At 38.6% G+C, this 13,208-nt stretch overlaps 1 protein-coding gene across 1 annotated transcript; it reads right to left on the reverse strand.

Moving 5' to 3' along the window:
- Nucleotides 1-1,045: 1,045 nt before the first annotated feature.
- Nucleotides 1,046-12,267, reverse strand: mysm1 (Myb-like, SWIRM and MPN domains 1). Its single transcript, XM_028445428.1, has 19 exons — nt 12,204-12,267; nt 11,887-12,033; nt 9,932-10,006; nt 9,746-9,830; nt 9,579-9,677; nt 7,851-8,352; nt 7,530-7,770; nt 5,953-6,083; nt 5,759-5,862; nt 5,599-5,676; nt 5,417-5,499; nt 5,286-5,340; nt 4,433-4,483; nt 4,263-4,337; nt 4,002-4,190; nt 3,774-3,906; nt 3,550-3,655; nt 2,906-2,963; nt 1,046-1,459 (listed from the first exon to the last, which is right to left on the reverse strand). Exons 1-19 carry the CDS (start codon nt 12,257-12,259, stop codon nt 1,193-1,195), a joined length of 2,535 nt encoding a protein of 844 aa, XP_028301229.1. The 5' UTR covers nt 12,260-12,267; the 3' UTR covers nt 1,046-1,192.
- Nucleotides 12,268-13,208: the final 941 nt, after the last annotated feature.

Raw genomic sequence — 13,208 nt, forward strand, 5'->3', positions numbered from 1 at the left:
AAAAATGAATTGTTATTTTTTATTTTATTTATTTATTTTTTGGCAAAAACTCATTTTCCGGTAGTGCGCATGTGCGCGCAATGCTCATATACAATCTCAGTACGACGCGAATTCAGGACTTGTCCACTGTGCTTCTCACGCTGTAACAAATAATGTGACTTTTTTATATACTTGTTTCCATGTACCAGTATTCTACAAATTCTTTATATATATATATATATATATATATATATATATATATATATATATATATATATATATATATATATTTGGAATGTTTGTAGAGATTTGTGTATATTCTACTGTGCACCCTTGCCCTAGGGGGACTTGAACACCTTTCAGGAGGTACACAGAAACATTTCAGTTTATTTTTTTTAACATTATAGATTTTTTTATTTTTTTTACATGCGCACAGACAATTTTTTTCTCATCTATCAATACAAATGTGTGGCACAACTCTTTAAAATACACCAAAAGATGAAATTCAAATTCTAAAATGAGCAAAACATCAAAAATTAATAAAAAGGTCTAAATACAAGGTTAATGTTAGATGAAACACAGGTTTATAGTTTAAACAAGCCTGCAGACACAAATAAATAATGTATAAAAAGAGCCAAGGGTTACATGGGGCAATAATGTTTGGGAAAACACCCATGTGATGGGCCCGTGGCTTATTTTCTTTTTTTGAATGGTGGTAATTTACTAGCTACTTACACCATAATCCCTTAACTCACAAATCCAATGACCAGTGCCTGAAAGAGAAAATGTGACGCATTGCCTTAGTGAAGAAATTGTCAGTGTTAGAAATTTAATCCTGATTGTTATCCTAAAGAACTTAGATATTTGTTGATCCCTGCAACCTTTAGTACCTCTGCTGATACAGAAAAAAACAAAAAATACACTCCTCCTACCATTGACTACTTAGGTTTGGAGATGTTTTTAGGAGTCATTGAAGGCCCCCATAAGGTCCCTGTAATCCCCCTCACGCACACGTCTTTTTAACAGTCTGAAATCATTACTAGGAGCATAAAAAATGGAAGCACTCTGATTAAAATACATTTATTCACAAGTTTTCATGTAATTTTTTAGTTATGTATTAAGCATTCATAACTATGAAATGCTGACAATAATATGCATATTCTCACAATGATAAACTTTTCAAATATTGCAACATACTAGTTGAGTTGGTTCTTCACAGTAAATAGTCATGTTCTGTTGATAACACTGAGCCAAGATGCAACACTGGGCTGCTGCTCGTCTTAAAGTCTCTTTGTTCTCCCACAGACTTCTCCTGGTTGACCAGTCGATCAGGATTGGGATCGTCTGTGTTCTCCTCCTGGTCCGAAGATTTCAGCTTGGAAATGAAGTCTGTCTGGAAAAGGTCCCTGATGTGTGTGAGGAAGGTGTTTCCATCCTCATCTGGCAGGGGTTCCAAGTATCTCGCCAGCGACATCAACATCTGAAAAGGCGGAAGAGATTAGACATGGGCTGTGTTTGAAATCACATACTAACGTACAACTCATACTAAGTCTGATGTGAAAATGAGTATGTAGTGCATTCCACATTCAATTAGACAGTATGTAGAAATACCCGGATGTATACTACATCACAAGTATGTACGGTGGGCACACTAGTCATATTCAAGTGTCCCATGATGCATTGCAAGGGGAACGTAGAATAGTCCTGGGACCGGCTTTAAGCTAAAAGTCAAATATCCCCTTTTCAAAACAAAAGCATCTCTTCTTGTCTTCCATTAGTTTTTAACACTTTTATAAAAATGGCTCTTGTTTTGAAGTTAACCGGAAGTTTTGCCAGTAGCACAATGGCAAGTCTCTGAAAATCTCTGAAATGTGGGCATGAAATGTGTTTCTGCGAGTTTTATGGATCAAATGAGTACATGGTGATATTCTACTTGGTCACTTTCTCGCTTAAAATGCAGAACTTTCAAAGGAGGAGAAATAACGGAGATATTTAACCTCAGTGTGCTTCAGGTTTTTAGTCATTTTAGGTTTGAAATGAATCTTGGGAAACTTGGAGGTATACTTCAGTGGGAACGGTCATCATCCTAATCATACTAATAGTATATAGTAGACAGCAGGGTTGAGGTCAATTATAATTGTAATCGTGTAATTGATGGTTAATTACAACTGTGATATAATTATAATTGTAATTGAACTAATCTGTTGCTGTTGTAATCATTATTGAGTTCAGATAACTGACTTAGTAATTGTAATTGGCATGAAAATTCTATTAAAACCTGTCAAGTACAGTTTAAATAAAACCTGTGTAACCATTACACTTCTATGGTTTACATTTACATAGTTAATCATTACTAAAAATACATTTCAGATCAACCCTTCCCCTACCTGTCTGTTCTCTAAGATCATTGTACCAATTTTTTTTTCTTAATAATTTAAATTTAAAGGTATACTGACAGACAAAAAGCCTCAAACGCCCACACCAAAAATATTAATATCAATATTTTCAGTAATTAAGAAGTCTAACAAGGTAACCGAGAGATGAAAAACAAATTAGATGTTAGATAATAATTTTTATTGTGTTTTACAGCTGATTTAAGACAGAAAGCTAACACAAGAGGAAGGTTACGTTTTATTGGCTTATTCATCAAAGGAAGAACTTCAGTAATTGAGAATGTAATTGTAATTAACCTTTAGGGGAAAAATAATAATCGTTATTTTAATTGTATTTGGAAAAAATGCCGATCACCGTAATCGTAATTGAGTTGTAATTCAACATGGATAATTGAAAATGTAATTGTAATTGAAAAATGTGATTGACCCAAACCCTGGTAGACAGTATATACTCATTGTGTAGTGTGTAGTACGTTAGTATGCGATTTCAAACACACGTTAAGGGCCTAGATGTATGAAAAGTGAGGACTGACCTTCTCCAAACAGGTGAGATGTGAGTCTCTGCGAAAAAGTCCATCCATCTGCATACTCCTGCAAAGAGTCAAAAAATAAATCATTCAGAATGAAGCATCATTATCAGAACATCCTTCATGTACAGCAATGATGGGCACCTTCTATCAGAGCGGGGGCCACAATGAAAGAATAATGGGTTTTGTCTTTGCAGTCTTTTTGTGTGGGTTTTCTCATTCATTTTGTCTATTTTCTTGTCAATATGGTGAATTTTTGCTGCCTTTTTGTTATATTTTTGTGTTATTGCTGTCTATTTGTGTATTTTTATATCATTTTGGGCATTTTTCTGTCATTTTGTGCAAATCTGTTGGCATTTTGTGTGTCTTTGAAGTCCTTTTATATATGTTGTTGTTGTTTTTGTAGTCATTTTGTGTTTAAGTGGTTGTGTAGTGTGTCTGTTACCATGTTGTGTACTTTTGTTGACATTTTGTGCATTTTGCTGTCGTTTCTGTGTTTCTGGAGTTTTGTGTGTGATGTTGGGCTTCAAATAACTTCCAACTTCATGAATTACATTTTTGTTTTGTGGGTCGCACAAATTTAGACCGAGGGCCGGATGTAGGTCCCGGGCCGCCAGTTACCTATGTCTGATGTATAGCAGTTCACTCACCAGGAAGTGTGAGCGTATTTGTGGATGATCCACTGAGCTCTTCTAAACGTCTGTTCCCAGTCTGGGATGTCTTGTGATGACTGGAAGTCAAATCTGTACGGCAGCTCTGAGGGTGAACAGAGACACAAGGAGGCTCAGCCACAGGATCAAACATGAGCACGTGAGCCAATCACTGGCCCACATTGTCAGTGTCAAGTGTTTGTGTAAGTGTGTGTTAGACATACTCTGCAGCCCCGAAGGCTCGTGGCTCTCTTTTACTAACAAACATGTAGTCTGGGAGAAGGGGGAAGAGTTAGCTGGGTCGTACGGGCTCACGATCACCCCGATAAACGGGGCTCCACCACGTGAAAAATAGCTCTGAAAGTATATATATATATATATATATTAAAAAAAAAATCACAGAACCTTCAGCTTTTACAAGACACCATCCCTGAGTGTGGCTTCTGTTCTACCTGGAACTGGTCCTGTGTGCTGATGTCCCGCACTGAGGGGTTGGGGTGGAAAGAGGGGTGCGAGTGGTACCAGCCCACCACGTTGAGTCCAAGTGATGACAGCACATCACAGGCCTGTGTCTGGGACAGCGGGTCCATTTCACACTGTAGACCTGTGCTCACACTGTTACACGGCTCGGCTGCACGGATCTACACACAAGTGTTGGGTCAGACAATACAGGTTGTTTTTAAGAAAAATTCAATCATTTACATTCATCCAACCTTTAACACTTTGTCCTCGTCGTTGTAAGTTCCTCCGAGCAGCCCAATGACTTCAGCCCTGGACACGTGTGCATGCTGTGAAAACAGATCATTACTTGCAAAGAAAAACTAAGCTAGCCACACACAAAAAAGCAACCTCAATTTAGCATCTGATATGTGTGTTATTTTACCATGTCTATGATGAGAAGAGTCTCTGCACACACAATGACCTGGAACGGTTCCTGCAGAGAAAAACAAAAGCTTAAGTGTTCTACCTTATTACACACTCCAAAAACCTACAAAATAATTAGTAAATGTATGTTATGAAGTGCACTGTTTCTTTCAAAAACTCAAAAACGTATTAAACTTATCTCCTCCCACAATTTTTGCTACAGCACATCTTCAGACTGTCCTACACAAACGATCCACACATATTTTTGATTTACTGAAAATTGAGCCTACAGTAAATCAAACTGTTTGTTTCCCATGTTATTTGTGAGTGTTTTTCCATGTTTTCTTTAGACAGGGAGATACTGAAATGTTGGTACAGCACTTTCGCGTGGTTTTTACCTGTGAAAAGCGCTCTACAAATAAAGTTTACTTACTTACTTATGTAAACACATACCGTACTTGCAAATTCTTGCTAAATACATGTTCAATGGTCATTAAAAAATGACAACATTTTGGCGTCATTGTAGGACATGGTTGGGTTTTCACAGCATTTTGAATTTTGTTCTCATGTGAACAATTGGAGTCAATAAAGAAGATGTCCTTTTTAAACATCAGTTTTTATCTTATAGGGCCAGTGAATCATTGTTAAAACAAATTTCAAACATCGCAGTTCTGTCTAGATAGTAATAGGAGTATTTTTGGGATTTTTTTTTGACAGCCGTTTGAAATCTGCCTTTAAATGCTAACAGTTGCTGTCTTGTTTTGCCTGAAATTGGCTGACCCCGACCATTGCTACGCATCAGCTATAATTCTCATTATTACTAATGAAACAAACACAGATTCTTGAAAACATTGGGACAGGTGGACTCTGACCTGAACATCCTCCTTGAAGCTCCTGCAGGGAATGAGCTGGAATGGATCCACACACCTGGAAAACACAGAGACACTAACTATTCATGTGTGTTACATTAGTGAGCATTCGCTGCATGTATTTATCTACTCACTCTCTGTCTCTGGACATCTTGCTGGGTTTGGGCTGTTTCTTCAGCTCCTCTTTCCTCAGAGCCAGCTCCTCAGCACTGAGATGCTGATGAAAATAACCATGTACATTACTAGTGGAAACCCAGTGATCACACATAAAAAGTGAAAAGTAGGCAGTGCATTCGCAGAGAGCATAGTAGCATACCATGTAGGTCTGTCCTTCTGCGTCTTGAGAGTCGCACCAGTTGCCCCAAACATCTCTCACACGTCTTTTCCTCGTTCGCTAGAACCAATCAGACGTAAGCCTGACATCGGACACAACCAGACTCCAATAAGGGTGTTTGGGAGTGTGCAGGTTCACTGACCATGTTCTGCAGTCTTTGTGCTAGCTGATAGGCCTCCAGCACTTCTGTGCCTTCCCTGTGCTTAGAGCGATCCACCACCTTTGGACGGTTGTACACAGCTTGATCTAAGAGACCATCATTAGAGCTTTAATATCAACAGGAAAAAAAAAAACAATTAGATAGAGGTGAATACTGTAGAGGAATAAAATGGCTACCACAGTTAAAGTTGATGGCTCCAATCAGTTCCAAGTATGTGTGTATTCTCCCGATGCAGTTCACGTCTCCACAGTTCTTCAGGCCAGGGCGGACTGACGTCTTGTTCAGGTATTTGGGTTTGCTCTTCAGCCTGGTGGACAAACACAGCAGTGACTACCTTGTGCCTGTGCCATTTTCAAATTACATTTACATCTTCAATTACTCATGTTCAATTATAACTCAATTACGATTACATTGGATTGGGCAGGGCTCTTAACACTCAGACTCATGCGATAAATGTACTCAAAGTAAGCAGATGCTACTTGGAACGTCTACATGGAATGGAATCCAACTTGGAGAAGTTAAACTGCTCAGCCTTCGAGATAGGCCACCATATTGGATTTACTGAAGTTTGAGAGATGGACCCAAAGGCTCAGGGAAAATTGTGCTTAGCCTGACCGACAAACAAATTATTATCTCATTGACTCCCCAAGCCTGCCATTCAAGGCCAGCTTATCTGACTATTCTCGAAGATGTTGTGTCAACCGAGGCTCCGTCCTCGTCCTCCTCCCCACCACCACCTGGAACTTTGTTTCTGAATCAGAACTGCCCAAGGTCGTTTCACGTCATCTGCGACTGGCTGAAACTGTCCAGAATGAAGCAAACGAGTCATGTTTCAACGCATTCTTTGCTACGTCTTCGAATTTTGTTGTAATTGTGTCTTTGGCGCTTCTGTGTGTGTGAGGTTATTTTATCCTAATCCCGCACTGTGCTTTATAAAGGAGCACAGTGTGGGACCTGCCTTTTTTTCCTCTCCTTACCTCATGTTTGTCCACTTCTTATCTAAGATACGGTGCGCTGCCTTAATATAAGGGCTTGCAACCCACAGTACTTCTGCTCCTGTACTCCCATGTTATACGTGACTGTCTTTTCATGTGTCTTGGACGGGATGTAACTGGAACCGAATTCCCCCTCAGGAATAAAGTGGTTCCCCAGTTTTGTGTTTAATTGAATAATAAATGACAGTTTTCATAGAATGCCCATGCCAATTACAATTACAAAGTCAATTATCTGAACTTAACTTACCGTATTTTTCAGACTATAAGGCGCACTCAAAATCCTTAATTTTCTAAAAAATTGACAGTGCGCCTTATAATCAGGTGTGCCTTATGTATGAAATTAACTACTGTGCTTCAACATACTGACTGAAAAAAGTGAGTGTATTGTCCTGTATTTATGTGTTAAACCTGAACAATGTTGAGAGTTATAGTTGATGAATTGAATAAAGTTTGACCTATCTGACTATTTGTTTCGCTTAATGTGTCTTAATAATAATAATAATATAATATAATAATACTAACAAACCGGTGCACCTTATGTATGAAAATAGACCCAGTCAGACCCATTCATTGATAGTGCGCCTTATAATCCGGTGCGCCTTATAGTCCGAAAAATACGGTAATTACAATTAAACAATTACAACAGCAACAGATTTTTCCAGTTACAATTACAACTATAATTATGTCATAATGGTAATTAATAATCAAATTACGCAATTACAATTATCACTGACCCTCCACCCTGGCCAGTGTCTTACCATTGATCCAGGATGTAGTTCCTAATCTTCAGATAGCGCTCAGGGGTCTTGGACGGTCGGCCCTCAAAGAACTCGGGGATGGCTTGTTTCTCGTCCTCGGTAACGATCTCCATGTCCATTTCTACTTCCTGTTCAGGAGCCTTGAGCTCCTCCTCTTCGTCATCTTCATCCTGCTCTTCTTCCTCCTTCAGGTCTTTGTTTGATTGATCGTTCAGGCTCTTATCAGGATAATCAGTCAAATCTGGAAAAGAGACAAAGGTTGTCAATATATGAATAAAAGACAACAGACCACCGTAACCAAAACCTTTAGCTGTGGTTTACCTGTTGCATCACTCTGTATTTCTCCTTGCTGGTTGGTTTGTCTATCAGTGTTGTACTGGTAGATCTGGTCCTCACTAATTATCTCTGTTTGGATTGTTTCTGGTAATACACACACTGCACTGTTGTCAAGGAGCTCAGTTCCATCGGTTTTCCCAGAATAGAGAAGATAGGACGAGAGAGGAAGGTTTTCAGAGGAGAGAGAAATGTGGACGTTGACGTCATTTTTCTCAAAGTCTTCTTTCTCTTCTTTCTCTTCTTCTGTGGTGCTGATGGTTTGGGTTTGCTCTGCTTCTCTCGACTCACAGAGCAGCGTCGAAAGCACAGCTTGGTGTTTGTCACCGTCATCATCAGTGATGTCCACGTCCTCATCTTCATCATCAGAAGGCTTTTCAATACGAATGGCGTTGGCCAGGGTGGGCAGCATGGTGGGCGTGGCCACAGGAGACTGTAGATCAGGCGTTTGGACAGGAGAGGGCGCTGAAGCCATGTGTTCTGATTTAGCCTGAAAGAATGTGAATTATTTAACCCTCCTATTATCATTGGGGTCATTTTGACCCCATTCACTGTTTATCCTTGAATGGGGTCAAAATGTTCATGAAATTTATCATTTCATGACTTGTCCTAATTTGATGGGTACAATTGATTAAGCATAGGATTATCATGATGATATTTTTTGAATGTGCTGGACACACATTAAACGCATTTGTGTTCCTCTGGGGTCAATTTGACCCCAACCTGTTTAACTGTGTAAATTCATCCCCATCGCTGTCAGACTGTATAACAAAACAGTCTAAGGCATTTCTCATTGCACCATCTGTAAATATGTATACATCTATATTCTTTATGCTGTTTATATTATTTTTCTATTTCTATTTATACAGCCTCTACTATTGTGTTGTCGTATTTATCCCCTTCTTTGCACTAATTTTCGGGTGTCTTTTGGGTATTCTGTGTGTTGCCTTCCGTTGTTACTTTTTATTGCATTTTATCTGATCTGAGCTGCCATGACAGTAAATGTCCCCCACTGCGGGATCAATAAAGCTACTCGGCTCTACTCTAATACTTGTTTATCTGCATGTGACCTTACATCCCCACAATCTGCACGCTCTCTCACTCTCTCTCTCTTTTGAAAATGACTTGTAGAAAAAGGTTTACTGCCAATGAGGTTTTGGAACAGCTCTTTCACAGTGAAAGTGACATAGAGGAGGATGTGTGAGTGATAACCCTCCAGCAGATACAATCCCTTCCAAAAATGGAAAGATGATATGGTCCCTTTCACTACTTCAACAGCAAGGTAGGCTTGAGGAATGTGCATCACGAATTTGATGAAAGATTTTCAAGATACACTAACTCTAAAACTGAAAGTTTGACCTGATGGTGGCACTGCAGGAAAAATTATATCATCACCACAACCAAAAGGGTTCATACTCTTGTGGTCAATAACGTTGTCAGTAAATTTGAGAATATTTGGATGAAAACTATTGAAGATAAATTAGTTCTAATTTAAAAGTTTGGCCTGATGGTGGTGCTAGAGAACAGGTCATTATTCATTATCAAGGGGTTATTGATGTATTCAACAAAAACTTGGTAAATAGTTTTCTAAAAAAGAATTTTCTGGAGGCAAATATTTTACCCTTGGGGTCAAATTGAAGATAATAATTGAGATAATAGGAGAGTTAAGTGCTTTAAACAGTTAGAAACTACAGGACAAACTGAAGACATACAAACCTTGTGTTTAAAATACTGTCTGGCGTAACTCTTGACCTGAAGAACAGTTCGGCTTCCCATCAGCTTTGCTATCTTAGTCCACCTTCTGCCAAACTGGGCCTGCACGGAAAAACTCACATCAAGCAGTGTGTAACAATAAAGGCAGAGTGTTAACAGAGGAGACTTACCAGCCCCTTCTCAAACTGCTCTTTCTCCTCTTTGGACCAACGACTAGATGAACCAGAAGCTGAGGCTGTACTTTTCACATGAGACCTTAATATCCAACATACAGACACATGAGGTCAAAGCCAAAAAAAAAAAAACCCCAGAGGGATCACAGTATGTTACTCATACGGACAAACACAAAGACTTACTTCTTTTCTTTGGGTTTTTTGTTTGATTCACTGTCCCAAATATGTTCCGGGATCTCTTTTCCTGTCAGGTAATATCTGCGAGTATGATTCAGGACTGGTTTTATAAGTTAAATGTTTCGAAATAAAAAGTATAGGGCACATGTGTTGAACTCGAGGCCCGAGGGCCAAATTCAACACTTTAGAGCATCGAATTTGGCCCGCTCGAGAAAGTAAATATGACAGAAAAAACATGAAATATTTTGTGAATTACCAAATAATTCAATTGTAGATATCTCCCCTTCAAACACAAAAATGAAATTAAAATATTTGCAGAGATCAGTTTTCCAGTTCTTATATCAGATGAAGGCAGTAATTTTTAATCTCAAACTGTTAAAAGAACTCTAAATTTTTCTAAAATCGGGCAAATTTTCCTCAAATTATTCTATGAAATTTAAATCAGGGAAATTTAAGTGAACTACTAATTGTACATCAGTAAAAAAAAAAAAAGTAAAATAAATGTCCCTTCAATAATAAGGGCCTTTAAACCAGCAAATTCCATATCTTTTATTTTTTTAGAATGTATATAATACTGGTACATGGAAACAAGTTAAATCTGTTTCCTTTGAACACCTGGAGGATTTTGCATTCATGATAAATCAAATTTGCAAATAAAATGTGCTTCCTGGCAGGTTTTGTCCAAGAAACCCTGGGTTTCTACCTTGCTCCGCCCACCTGAACACCACTTCTCAATGAACACTTTAACTTACCATGACACTCTTCTCTGACACACATTAGTAACATCACACAACACAAACGTGCGCTCACATCGTTACTAATGTTATGCTGCTTTATGTTTTTTTGCAAACGGTAGTTTTCTTTATGACATTGTGGTTGCTCTGCATTAAATCGCCTACTGACGTCTTTTGTAAAGTACCCTGTATACAAACCTGTGGCAAATGATGTAAAGGGGAAAATGTCCATTTAATGTCTATTGAAATGGCATTCTGTCTGAACGCACCTTTAGAATATATTTCACAAACACCTGCCTTTTTCACCCATCGGGGAGAAAAAAACGCTCTCTTCTGGGTGGTTGCCATGGTAGTTTGTGTTATATTTGCTCCATTTATGATGGCTTTTTGTTGCGCTCGTGCACATAAGTAACCCAAAGTTTACACACTCAGGATTGATTGACCCACTTCATACCAGCTGTAATGGAATCAGAGAACCAGAGTTTGTATGTTGACCCAGAGTTTATGAATAGACTCAGAGTTTGTTGAGCCTCCTTTCTGGAATACCCCTATGCCTAACAGAAAACTAACAAAATGTTTAATCTTTTTAAGTTTTGCGTCATCTTAGAAAGTCTTAAAAGTAACGAGCTCATTTTTTAAAGGCCATGGCTATTCATACGCAGCACCCCCTCATTGGCCAGTTTAGGTCACGTGATAGGTGCACCATGTGACTTAAAGTTCCATCAGTTTTATTTTAGCTCATATTTATTTTAACCCTAACCCTAACCTAGGAAATACCGTAAAATGTTTATTTTTTCATATATTTATTTTAAAGGTGGAATTTGCGATGTTAAATATGTTAAAATGAAAAAATATATATGACAAAAGTGGGATTTAAAACCATGATAGCGGAAGGAAGGAAGGCACAACAAATACTATTACGCTAATGTAGAAAAGGTCCGGAAAACGTAAAAAATGTATGTTTCCGTATCAATAGACACTTTGTTTTTAAAATGTAAGGAGTAGAATGTACAGATATTTGTTTTGTTTTTTTTTTTTTCAAAAAAAGTAAAGAGTAAAAGTAAAAAGTCGCCAAAACTAAATACTCAGTAAATCAAGTTAAATTGAGGAACTATGTTAACAATAGAGTGTAGTTTTTCAGTGTCAGTGAGTCCTCCTTCAGTTGTGTGGTTCTGTTCTCTGGTGTCAGCTTTAATATAACTGTGAATAGATGATTTATTAGGATACTGTTCCTCCAGCAGCATCCTCTGGATCACCTCTCTGTTCTCTGCACTGATGGAGCTGTCCAGCTCCCAGGGAACCCAAGACCCGCTCCTCTCTGCAGACTGGGAGAACTGACCAGGGACCAGGCCTACCCCTACCCCACCGACCTCCCTATATCACACACAGATAGTAGAGAGAGAGGAGAGAACGTCCCAGTTTAGGATTTATCGGTACTGGACTGAAAACGGCGTCTAGGTCTTCGTAAACCATATAGCCATTAAACACACTCCTTCAACAGACACTACAGACGGCATTAGGTCAGTAATAGCCCCCGTTCTCACCTCTCACCGCCTTCGAAGTCTTCTCCTTCTATGTCTACATCCACATCGTCCTCCATGTTGGTAAACATTGAGGAAGAAGAGGTGACGGTAGAGCTGCACAGAGAACGGTACAGCGACACCATGTGGCCGGAGGAATTAAAAAAAAAAAAAAAAAAAAAAAAAAAAAAAAAAGTACATACGTTAAAAGTACCCATAGCCCATGGGTACTTTTCCGGACCTTTCCTACATAAGCGTAATGTGCTTCCACCTTTAAAAATACTTATACGAATAAAATTAACATTTAAGGGTTTTTCCTGGGTTAAGGTTAGGACTAAAATAAAAGGGTTAGCGGGGTAGCTACAAATAAATATGAGCTAAAATAAAACTGACGGAACTTTAAGTCACGTGGTGCACCTATCACCTGACCGAAACTGGCCAATGAGGGGCGCTGCGTAGGCATAGCCATAGCGTTAAACGTATTCATAGCCACGGCCATAAAAAACTCCGAAAGTATCTATTTGTACGGTTGCCGTACGGACAACCCATTGTGCTATTGGTACGTTTACCGAAGTACACGTACGTAGCTTAACTTAAAGTCATGTTCCACCCACTCCTACACTAAAGAACATAATAATACCATGTCATACACCTTTGTAGCCCAGCCTTACAGTGAAATTTGTCTGAATTTTACCTATCCTGTTGAGGAATAATATATGATAAATACAAATAATGTTAATAATAATAATCTGTAAGAACACAAGAAAGCATCTTATTCAGAATTATCACTCGCTTGCTTTATTTCAGTGGTTCCCAAACAGGGGTACGTGTACCCCGAGGGGTAGAGGAGCACATTGCAAGGGGTACTCAAAAAGATTTAACAAGATTTGTTCCGAGGTCCTTTTTAGACAATTTTTTCTTTGGACACATTCACCACAATCTAGCATTACTGTTGCTCAATAAAATACTACATTTTCTTGTTATTTATTGAAACAGGATTATTTTATGCTGTAGAGGCCATTTTATCAC

This window comes from Gouania willdenowi, chromosome 4 (assembly GCF_900634775.1).
Source record: "Gouania willdenowi chromosome 4, fGouWil2.1, whole genome shotgun sequence".
NCBI classification, from domain to species: domain Eukaryota; kingdom Metazoa; phylum Chordata; class Actinopteri; order Blenniiformes; family Gobiesocidae; genus Gouania; species Gouania willdenowi.